This window comes from Apodemus sylvaticus, chromosome 2, assembly GCF_947179515.1.
Source record: "Apodemus sylvaticus chromosome 2, mApoSyl1.1, whole genome shotgun sequence".
In the NCBI taxonomy this organism is placed as follows: Eukaryota; Metazoa; Chordata; class Mammalia; order Rodentia; family Muridae; genus Apodemus; species Apodemus sylvaticus.
The window spans coordinates 48,768,333-48,780,200 of NC_067473.1; the positions used below are offsets into that span (position 1 = coordinate 48,768,333).

At 43.2% G+C, this 11,868-nt stretch overlaps 1 protein-coding gene across 1 annotated transcript; it reads right to left on the reverse strand.

The window, feature by feature from the left end:
* Nucleotides 1-872: 872 nt before the first annotated feature.
* Nucleotides 873-6,484, reverse strand: Tmem229a (transmembrane protein 229A). Its single transcript, XM_052173311.1, has one exon. It carries the CDS (start codon nt 6,479-6,481, stop codon nt 5,369-5,371), a length of 1,113 nt encoding a protein of 370 aa, XP_052029271.1. The 5' UTR covers nt 6,482-6,484; the 3' UTR covers nt 873-5,368.
* Between the last annotated feature and the right edge of the window lie 5,384 nt (nt 6,485-11,868).

Here is an 11,868-nt window from a genome sequence, read left to right on the forward strand (position 1 = left end):
AAAATGAGAAAGGTACTGGAAAAAAAAAGAATTTGAAATATAAATGCTTGTTTTGTTGTACTCGAGGAAACTCAACTTTTCTTCCTGCCCATTCATTACTTTAATAAAAAGGTAGTAAGAAAATAATCCTCCATCATTAATGTATGTGAGCAAATTTCTGTCAACCTCTAGAAGTTAATGAAGGTAAAGAACAATGCAATGTGACTATTTTTACACAACACCTGATCATTGTTCCTTCCAGATAGTGGTTTTTCAAAATATTTGAAGTCCAGGATTGTCTTGGTCTATCACTTTCTACCATACTCCCATGAGACAGGGTCTATCACTGAATCTGAAGCAGGGTTTGTGGCCCAGGAAGTCCCCCACCCCGCCCCTTTGTCACCTTCTGCAGGGCTGGGCTTACAGGTACACATGGCCACGCCCACGTTTGTGTGTGGATACTGGCATCCAAACTGAGGTCCTCATATTATGTGGCAAGAACTCCTAATCACTGAGCCATATCTTTGTCCTTTCAAGTTTTTTCTTCTAGTATAGCTGGATAAGTTAACAGGGAATTTCAGTAGGTGATATCCTGTAGGCTTATAGAGTTTAAATATTTTCCTACTTGTAACCATGTGGAGACCTCAGTGATGCATGCAGGTCTCTTATATTTAGTCTACTACTGTACTTGTAGACAAGGTGATTTTATTTTCAAAATAATCGTATTCTGAAATCCTGAAAGCCTTTCATCATCTGAATAATAAAGTCATTGTATGACAAAAAAATTAAACATACAAATTTTCAATGAAGGAAAAAGAATTTCTTAAAGAGGAAGAGGAGGAAGAAGAAGAGGAGGAGGAGTCATATATGCAATGAATGGCAAGGTATTGGCTCCTAATGTTTCGGAAGCCTGTTTCTTTTATGGGTAGAGAATGGACTTTGTGTAAAAGGCCCAATGCTTTAAGGGGCATAGTTTTTTTTTTTCAAAGTTTAAATCTTCTTAATCATAGTAAACATACATTGAAATTAAGACAAATATTATCCATATTTATATTTTTCGTACTTTATGAGAAACTTGTTTTTACCAGCAGCCTCTCCCTCTCCACACACCATAGAGTGTTTGGCAATCTGGGTTGCTTGTGACTGGAATTAACCCCCTGAGTGATGGCCTGCTGCTATGGTGTGAGAAGCTGAATGAAGCCGGCTCTAATGAATAGGTTCCATTAGATACACAGACAATCACCACTTTTGTTCCTTCCTCTGCAAGCAACTCTACTAGAAGAAAACAAAAGTCCTGGCAACACAACAGAACCTCCTCTGACTGCCACCTCTCATGACACCACAAAGTAGGTGTTCATGTGTCCTATGAAGGGAAGCGAAGGGACAATGTTTGTTTGTTTATTCATTTATTTATTTATTATTTATTTATTTACTTCCCTTAGGTAAAGAAAAGGCTTACCTCTAGTAAGCACTATCATGGACTCTAAATTAATTGAAAAGGTAAAGAGTTACAATGTCTTTGGATATATGGCAACCCCGGCTTTATTACAGTGGCAGATATTTCATTGCTCCTCGGTACTAAGTATTTGATGAATGCACCCTAGCTTCAGAATAGACATGCAGATGTTTGATGAACCTTGAGAGTGGAAGATGAGACAGACCCGTCCACAAAAGCCACTTCCTTCCTTCTGAAACAGAAACAGGGCTCCCAAGCTGACTGAGACTATTTCAAAGTAATAAAAATTCCTTTATAATTTTTTTTTTGTTAGAAGTTAGAATTAGCCAACAAAACAGGGCATATCTTTCCAAACTCTGTGTCTTGTCAAGTTGCAGTGTGAACTGTCAATTATTAAAAAGCAACAGAATAAAGTACACGGAATAATGGAAATGCTTAACGTAATGCAATGTGTTAGCAACTTTATTGGAGAGTTTCTTTGATATCTGGACTTCTGTATTTATTGTTGACATGAAAATTCAAGAGCTTATATTCCTCTTTAGATTCACAGAAATCAATAGAATTGATTTAAAATTTCAAGTACTTCTAAAAAGAAAATCTCAACATCATATATATTAAGCACACTTGTTACTTTTATGTTTTCCCTTTAAGAGTGTATATTCTCGGTAGAATTCAGAATAAATGTTTTTGTAAAAATAGGTCCTTTTAAAAGACAGGATATCATCATATGCCCTAGAGTAACCTCAAATCTGCAATCCTTCTGCCGCAAGATCTTCTGTACTAGGATTATAGTTGCGTACCACCACAGCTGGTTAAACATTTTCTTACTTTGAATGTTTAGTTCTTACAATGATCTCTGCTTTACGTACAATATTTAATATATAACAGTGATCAATTTTATGTCTATTCATACCTTGTGATATGACCTACTTTGCATATTAGCATATTAGTTTTACACTTTTTATGTTGTGGATAATTTTAGCTTATAAGATGAGCTTCCCTTCAGAGCACTGATTAAATATGAAGGCATTATATTTAAATGTAAAAGAAGGCTGAATGTCAGTTATTTATGCTGACATTAATTTGTTAGGTACCATATAATAAAAAAGCAACATGAGCCTTTTTGCAAACAATGTCTGCCTTCTATGCAGTTGTCTGTGCATCTCTAACAGTCAAGGGACGCATAGTCTGGGTAAGGTCTACATAGCTGAGGCCGTTAGACTGAGGCACAGTCAAGCTGCTGTTAAAAACAGAGCGAGGAGTCCAGCATCCATTAATTCAAATACAAGTGCTCAAAAGCTATGTATTTTGGGTAGTTATTGAATCTATTTGGGCTTCAGTTTTTATTGCCTTCATCTATAAAAGCAGGGTTGTTACAAGTTTAAGTGAATATATACACATATATGAATATGTACTTAAAATATATACTGTATATTCACTTAAGGCATAGTATATAAGAATGTGTTCTTAATTTGATATCTATATAATATATATACATGAACACTTTAGGGAAGTTTTGTCAGATAGCAAATGCTTTTTAAATATTAACTATCATACTGTCTTATCATATCCACCTCTAAACTACTAACAGTAACAAAGTTATATGATCTGATTTTTTTCTTTTCCTAAAGGTTCGAAGATCATAGCAAAATGTCTCCTTTAAGAAGTAGGGTGAACACAAAATGAGAAGCCCTAAAACAAACACTGAGTTACCAGACGGGCTAATCATTTCTGGAATACACAACTAGCATTGTGCAGAACTGGCAGAGGGACTGTTAGTTGGGTTAAGTTTTAGGAATGATGGGTTGTCATATTCCTGGGACAGGACTGATGAGAGTTACAACTCCAGCTACTCAACACCCACCACCAAATCAACATTCTTGAACAATAACAACAGCACAAGAGAATAATTTCAAATAAATCAAAACAGTAGATTGCCAACTTTATAAGGACAGAGATTTGTCTGGTGGTTCACTGCTGTGTCCACATGGTTCTGGATAGTGTGTGGGAACTATTACTTAAACAAGTGTAAGGAGTGAAAACTTTGCTCTGTCCTTTTGATGGGGGTAGTATTAAAAGGAGACTGAAGTCGCTTGTGTTCCTACACCAGGGCTTTCTGAGTCAGAGAAGTCTAGTGGCTCCTCTGTGGCTCTGAGAGCAGCAGATGCAGGAGGCGAGTACGGATAATTTAATAAGCATTTAAGCAGCCATGGCCCTGACTAGGTCTTCCCAGGATTATGGAATGTGCAGCCCTGACACACTAAACTCAGACTCCCATATGTGTGTCATGTTTGAAGTACAAATACCTTGCCCAGCTTCTAGCATAAATGTCTCTACCTAGCTCCCCGCCTCAAGCATTTTCAGAAACCTTTGACTTGTGACGAGCTGTCATTAAAAAACAAACAAAAAACTTACTAGAAACCTTTGGTAGACATAAAGCCTTTTAACTTCTGCCTGACGAAAAGAATTAGTTGGCCATCACCCATGTCAGGCACGGTTGACTATATAACATTACTTATAATTTAGCTCAGGGGATGGATGGATATAACACTATCAGAACTGTGTCTCACATCACATGTAAATACACATTCTCTTCTATTTTCATAGCAACTTTTTTTTCTCGACACAAAAAACATCCTTTTTTTTTTTTTAACAGTACAGGCAAGTGGAAGATTTAAACTCATTAAGAAACGTTCTAAGTTTTCCTAATTATCTTTGTACTGAAAGCTGAGAGTTATTAGTCATCCTTGGCTGAGCTGCACTCGGTCCCACTTGCTCTTCTGAATACAATAAAACAACAAACACCCTCAGAGTACATTATTAATCAATTAGGTATCATTTCTTAGAATGACTTCCATCATCTCATTTAACTTTGAAGCTTTTAGACATTAATTAATCATAAACTGTCAAAAAGCTATCATAGATTTATACGGTGCATTACTGCATCAGCTTGACCCCAAATTCTGGGTCTGGGAGAAAGAAAAGGGGCTGGGGAACTGTGGGAGAAATATGGAGAAAACCTATCAGTAAGTAGAGAAACCAATTAGGCCTGATATAATTAGAGGGAGAACTCAGATTCATTTTATTCCAAAGTATTGTTTTTATATTTGAGACTGTGTAGAAAAAGGGTCCTTGGAGTGAGAACACTCTTGGAGGTGGTCTAATTTCACTCGGTCTTGGGACATATAGGGTAAATAGTAAAATTATTGCACAGTTACAAAAGTTTCGATAACACCATGGTCTGATTAATGTTACCATGCATCATTTTTAAGGCTAGCCAACATTGGAAAGCAATCATTTCCAAGATGGTGATCAAATACCTCAACACAGTATCACTTGTTGGGGTTCACAGAAAGGACTCCCTCTTGTCAAAGTGAGTTCACGGCCTTTTGCGCACTTGTCAGCTTCTTCTCACCTGTATGCTGGACAGAGGCACTTTATAGCTATGGACTGAAGTTTCTGAAGTACGAGACAGTGGAGTTTCAGCCGCCACTGGCAAACATGACAAGAAGGTAAAATGAAATTGCATTGAAAAGAAAGTAAACAGATCACTATGTCAGAAACTTGTAGAAGTCACTGTTCTCTAGTCTGGAAACCTCTATAGAAGAACAGAAAAATCGAGGTCAAGTGAATACTGCCTGTTCCTGATGTTAAGGTTAGTGGTTTTGCTGTTTGGCCTCGTAAAGTTTAAATTGTTGATGATGTAAATATTCTGAGTTATTTTTGAGTAACATTTCAAAGTATTGAACTTTACATATAGATTCCAAGCAGTCCAGACAACTAAAATGTCAAGTATATGTTGGAAGAGTTTAGTAAAGTGTATAAAAATTAAAAGACGGAAAGCAAAACCACCTTATTTAAAATGTGTAAAAATAAATTGCATCATTTTTCAGATTCTGATACTTTCTTTTCTTCCTCTTTCCCCCCCTAATCTTAGTTCGTTGGGACATACTGCACCCGCCACAACACGTTGGACAGCAGGTCCTGGTACACACTAAGAAACAGCCAACCGGGTAAATACATCAAGGTGATGAGGCCCATGAAATTAAGCGGATAGTGAGAATAGTCCCAGGAACAGGCCCCGCACATACGAAGTCCCAGACCCCAGGAAAACTCCCACGCATAGATGAAGATCACATAGATGGGCACCCGCTTCCACGTGCCCCAGCCACGGCTGTAGTAAAGGTGGAAGTAGAGTTTTTCCACCACGAAACTACAACTTCCATACATAAAGAAAGACCAGAGGGATGTGTGACCACTGCTGGCCCCGTCCCCCTGCCCCAGCACATTGAAGAAGAAGGTAAAGAAGATCTCATCCAGAAAGCCGTGCATTCCGAAGAAAAGGAAGCGGAGGAGGTCGGGCAGTCCCTGGGTAGGAGATCGTTCTGTGCCCCTTGCGGTCCCACGGGATCCATGTCGCTGGCCACCAGCCTCCCAAAGGATCTGGGAGTCCCGGGCTGCAGGTAGCGTGTCCCTGGTTCGCCGCTCGCGTCGCCGTGGGTACCGCAAACACAGGAAGCGCTTCAGGAACACTTGGCCGTGGTAGAGCGCGAGCACGTACTGCAGCGCCAGGTCGAGCACCCCCGGCGCCGCCGCGCCCCCCGGCCCGCCGCCTAGGCTGAGCCGTAGCGCTTGGCCCGCCAGGGTCTGCAGCCCGACGTGCGCAGAGGGGTAGAGCAGGAAATTGAAGAGGAAGGAGCTGGGGCAGCGCGGCCGCTGCAGGTAGAGTTGCTCCAGGGCGAAGTGGGTGAGCGAGTGCAGGAGGCAGCGGTAGGGCGAAGAGAAGCCCAGCATCCGCAGATCCAGGCTGCGGGCGAAGCGCCTGGCAGAGGACACCAGCACGTCCAGGGTGATGCCATGCATCCCGTAGAAGTAGAGGCGCATCCAGGCGGGCAGCGCTCCACGCTCGACCGGAGCTTCAGCAGCGGACAGCGGCTCAGGGCAGCTGGCAGCCTCTTGGCTACGCAGCCCGCCGGTGGCCCCGGGTCTCCGGGTCGCGCCGCCTCTCGGCGATGGCCCTTCACTCGCCACATCGCTGCCCGCCATGGGCTACCCGGGCTCCCGGGGCCCAGCGGCCGAGCCTCGCACCGATTCACCGCCCCGGGGGAGGTGAGGGGGGCACACGCAGCTTCGTTCCGATCGGGGTCTCCAGCGCTCGGGAGACGCGCGCAGGTCACCCGGGACGCTAGGAGTCCCCGTGCCGTGGCCGGGGCGCGCCCTCCTCTCCAGTTCAGGGTGAGATGTTGCTCACCCGCTCCCGCGATCACCCTGCGCGGCCTAAGGAGTGGCGCGGCCGGGCGAGGGGAGGCGATGCTGGGGCTGTGGGGAAGAGAGCCCAGGCTGGTGGCAGCTCCATCCCCTCCGCGGCTCAGCTCCGCCGCCTCTGCGGCAGGCTTGGGGAACGTTACGCGAGCGGAGATCGCCCTTCCCCCGGCCCTTCCCATACCCCTCTCCGCCCGGCTCGACCTCTCCCGCCTTCCCGGGCCCCCGCCCCGCCCAGCCTCCGGCGCCGGGGCTCACTGGGGTCTGCCCCGAAAGGCGCGGCGCGCCGCCCGGGTCCCCTTTGGCCATCTCTGCAGCCATGGGGGAGTGCTGCAGGGGGTTCCCGCCGTTTGGTGGTAGGAGTGGAGAAGCCCCTAACAGGTGTGAAGGCGAACTGTGGGGCATTCCCGGTATCGTGGAAACCAGGGCCAGGCCTTGGCTGGCGGAGACAAATGGCCGGGTGCCACCAGCCGAAGGCCGGGCCCAGGACCAAACTATGGTGCTGTATATTTAATGTCCTTATGCAAAGCCAGCTGTGTCCCAGTCACAGCTTGTTAACCAGAGACTCCACGCCTGCCTGCCCAGAGCAGTCTGCATCTGAATGCTGTCCCAGGCCTGATAATCCTTTTCAGTCTTGGCCTAGGCTAGTTTACTCAAGGCCAAGCCCAGCAGAATTAAAAAAAGAAAGGCTTGAGGCTGAGTTGTGTCTTGGCTATGGTGGGACTGTGGGGGTGATGGTGGGAGGTGTCCCCTACAAAGACAGCTTGCTTGCAGCTGATACTGGTAGAGACTATTGCAGGGTGTATGTTTGGGGGGGGATGGGGGTGTCCTTGCAGAACTAGGTCATTTCAAATACAGAGTGAACTGGAGAGCCAAGCTTTTTTCTTTTCCTGTCTTTTCTTTTTCTCCCCCACCCCCTGCTCTTTCAGGCCTTGGCCTCCTTAGTCCCCCACCTGGTTTCCTGTCTCTTTCCCTCCTCCTTCCTCCTTCTCTGTTCTGTCAGGTAGAGCAGGTGGAAATAAGTTACACCATTATCTGCCTGTCCTGTTCATGTCTAAGCAGAAACTAGGTAATAATTTTACTCTGCCTGGGAGCTCAAATCTTCTCTAGATAAAAAGCTTTATGAAGACATATTTTCTGTGGGAGAACAAATATTCTCTGGTAAATCTTCCATTTCTGAAACAACCTTGTTCCTGCCTTTTTTCCTCACTCACTTCACCCATTTAAGCTACTATCTATGGTAGCCTGTGTGCTGGCTAAGAGAGCAAGATGACAGCACACATTGTTTTGTCTGAAGTCAGAGCAGGGTCTTTTCTCCCATCTTTGCTAGCAACTTGTGTTTTCTGATGAATTAAAAGTTGTCATACCAAGGTAGCATGCTCAAAGCAGCTGTGAGGACCTCAGAACCCAAATTCCTAAACACCCAGAAGAGGAAAAGAGCCCCCCCCCACCCCCCGCCGCTCTCTCTCTCTCCCTCCCTCCTACTTTTTTTGAGACAAGAATTAATCTGTGTAACAGCACTGGCTCTCCTATAACTTTATAGGTTTGTAGGCTAGGCTGGCTTTGAACTCAGAGATCTTCCTGCCTCCACTTCTCTAGTGCAACCACCACTGACCAGCTTTTGAAAAATGCACTTAAAAAATGTGCACTGGTGTTTTGCCTGTATATGTGGCACAGTCTCTTTAAAAGATGAACAATTGGTTGGTATGAGAGAAAAGAACCTGCCAGGCTTGGTGTTGCAGAACACAAGAAGCAGAGGGAATTCAAGTCAGCTCAGACTACACCCTGAGAACTACTCCCCTCTGCTTCCCCTTCCCTCCCTTTCCCTCCCCTCTCCTCCTCTCCCCTCCCTTTTCTCCATTTCCTCTCCCCTCCCTCTCCACTTCCCCTCCTCTTTCCCTTTCCTTTCCCCTCCTCTTTCCTTCCTTTCCTCTTCCCCTCCCCTTCCCCTGAAAAGTTCAAACTGAAACAAACAAAACACAACAAAAGTAAAAACAAAAAGAAGGACTGAATGAATGGATAACAATCTATTATTATAAATGTTAATGATAAATACTGTGCTTGGCTAGTACTCCTTACAAAGGCAAAACTGCTTTCGACTTAGTTCATTTTAATTCTGAATAACTGCCCTTTAACTCCAGCCTTGCTAGACAGTCAAGAGTTAGCTCTCCGCCCTAGCTACAGTACATATCCAGCCATTCAGGTGAGGTAGGTTAAAATTAGATTGTTTTTAAATAGGAAATTAAACTTTAAAGATATATGTCTTCTTACTTTTCCCAAGAATGGAAGAGAAACTTGGAGAATACGTAAGGAAGTCTTTTGTATTAAAAAAATAAACAAACGAGCTCCATGCCTAAGATATATATATATATATATATATATATATATATATATATATATATACATATACTAGTACTCCTCTTTCTAATATTTTGATTCTGCCATATAAATTTTTTTCTATTTTTGTGTAAGTGCTTAGTAAATTGGCAATATATAAAGTGAACAGTATAAAAGACAGGTGTACTTCACATGTGTGTGTGTATATGGTTTACACTAGGTTTTTAATGGAAGGCATATAGTATAAAGTTGGGTACTCACTATTATCGAGTACTATGACTTCTGAAAATTTCATTTTTCTGGGCCTCATTCTGAAAATTTACCATTTTTCTTAAAATGATACAAAATACACATGAGCACATAGAAAGCCAAAAATATAAGCACAGCTACTATATATTTCTCCCCTGTGTTTCTTTCGTATCTTCATTGTGGACTCCATTATAATATCTTAGCATGCAAGAGATACTTACTTTAAAACAAAACAAAGCAAAAAAGCCAATAAGTAAGAGAAAATGAGCCAAAAAAAACCCCCTTATTTATATTGCTTTTCGTTCTTTTAATTCAGTGTCTTCTTCAGAAAATAAATTGTGAAGAATTAGCCAGGGTATTATTCCATTTAAACAGAATATCTGAGGCTGGGAAAGTTTTAAGGAAGAGAAGTTTATATGATTCCTGAGTCTGCAGGTCCAAGAGCCTGGCATTAGATTTTGCTGGGCTCTGTCAATGCCTCGTGGCAGATAACTTCACAGTGGTGGGAGTGTGTGCAGAAGAGATTGTATGGTGAGAAAGGAAGTCAGAGGGACTAACAGGGATTGATCGGTCAGGCTTTCTTAGAACAACTCTCTGAAGGAAAGCCCGACCTTTCCTTCAAAGGATCAGCATTAGCTTCTCTGGAAGCAGCTTTCTGATGACGTGCCTACCTCTCAGCATGCCCATTTCCCACCAGTTCCATCACCCTGCACTCCACTCACACTCAGGAGTAGTCTCCCAAAGTGCAAACCTTTGACCACCACAGGAATGTTGTTTTGTTTCTGCTTTATCTTCTGATTCTTCTTTTTTGCTTCTATTGACCCATTGCTACATTTGCAAATATTTCTTGTTTGAAAACTACAGAATGACCAGTCAGAATGGCTAAGGTTAAAAACTCAGGAGACAGCAGATGTTGATGAGGATGTGGAGAAAGAGGAACACTCCTTCACTGTTGGTGGGATTGTAAGATGGTACAACCACTATGGAAATCAGTCTGGCGGTTCCTCAGAAAACTGGACATGACACTTCCGGAGGACCCTGCTATACCTCTCCTGGGCATATACCCAGAGGATTCCCCAGCATGCAATAAGGACACATGCTCCACTATGTTCATAGCAGCCTTATTTGTAATAGCCAGAAGCTGGAAAGAACCCAGATATCCCTCAATGGAGGAATGGATACAGAAAATGTGGTGTATTTACACAATGGAGTACTATTCAGCAATTAAAAACAATGAATTCATGAATTTTTTAGGCAAATGGTTGGAACTGGAAAATACCTAAGCGAGGTAACACAATCAGAAAAGAATACACATGGAATGCAGTCATTGATAAGTGGATATTAATTAGCCCTGAAACTCTGAATACTGAAGATATAATTAGCATATCAAATGATTCCCATGAAGAAGGAAGAAGAGGGCCCTAATCCTGGAAAGGCTTGATCCAGCATTGTAGGGGAGTACCAGGACAGAGAAAAGGGAGGGGGAAAGATAGGAGAATGGATGGAGAGAAGAGGACTTATGGGACATATGGGGGGGGGGAGGACTGGGAAAGGGAAAAGCTTTTGGATTGTAAACAAAGAATATAGAAAATAAAAAATATATATATGAAAAGAAAACTACAGAATGTATTTAATGATCCACAAAAATTTTATAATTAAAGTCTTCATGTCATTGTCTTTGAGAACACAACATTCTTCAAAGCATTGTGGTGTGTGTGTGTGTGTGTGTGTGTGTTGGCCTCTTCTGCCAGAAGCCAAATTTGCCAAAATAAATTTGTAAACCCAACATGTTCTTAGGAGATTGTTATACATAGAATGCAATGGAAGAATCAGAAAGCTGCAATGAAATCGTGTCAGCTTGAGATTGCTTGGATGTGGGGACGGCTGCTCGAAGAATGGTTCTACAAGAAGCAGCCCGTCCTGGATACTGCTTGGGTGGCCAGGAACTGGAGAATGGATGGCTCAGAGACCTAGGGTAGAACTAAATATGACTGGTCTTAAAAATAAATAATAAAATGATACCTAATAATATTCTGCGGTGCTCACAGAAGAAGTTTCCTCATCAGATATGTTCCTTCCAGTAGCAGATGGGAGCAGATGTAGCCAGACATTTTGTGGAGAGAGGGTCTAAATTAGAGATCTCCATCAGGTCCCTCCAGTTCAGGGAATCCCTTAAAAGAGGGGCAGGAATGAACGTAGGAGTCAGAGGGCATGGAGGCCATCCAGAGGACATGTCCCACCAATTCAGTTGATCAGGGCAAACATGGGCTTGTAGAAACTGAAGCAGCAAGCAGAGAGCGTGCCTAGATCTACACCAGGTCCATAATTTATGCTGTGGATGTTGGCTGGGTGCTTTTGTGGGACTCCTAACTGTGGGAGTGGGTGTGTATCTGACTCTTTGGCCTGATCTTGGGACTCTTATCCTTCAGTTGGGTTGCCTTATCCAGCTTTGGTGTGAGGAGTTTTGTCCAGTCTTACTGGATTTTTGTTTAACAAACCAAAATGTTTGGTTCTTGTTTCTCGGAGGTCTGTTCTTTTCTGATGCTAGACAAAGGAGGTGGTTCTGGGAGAGTGGAGGTCTGGGT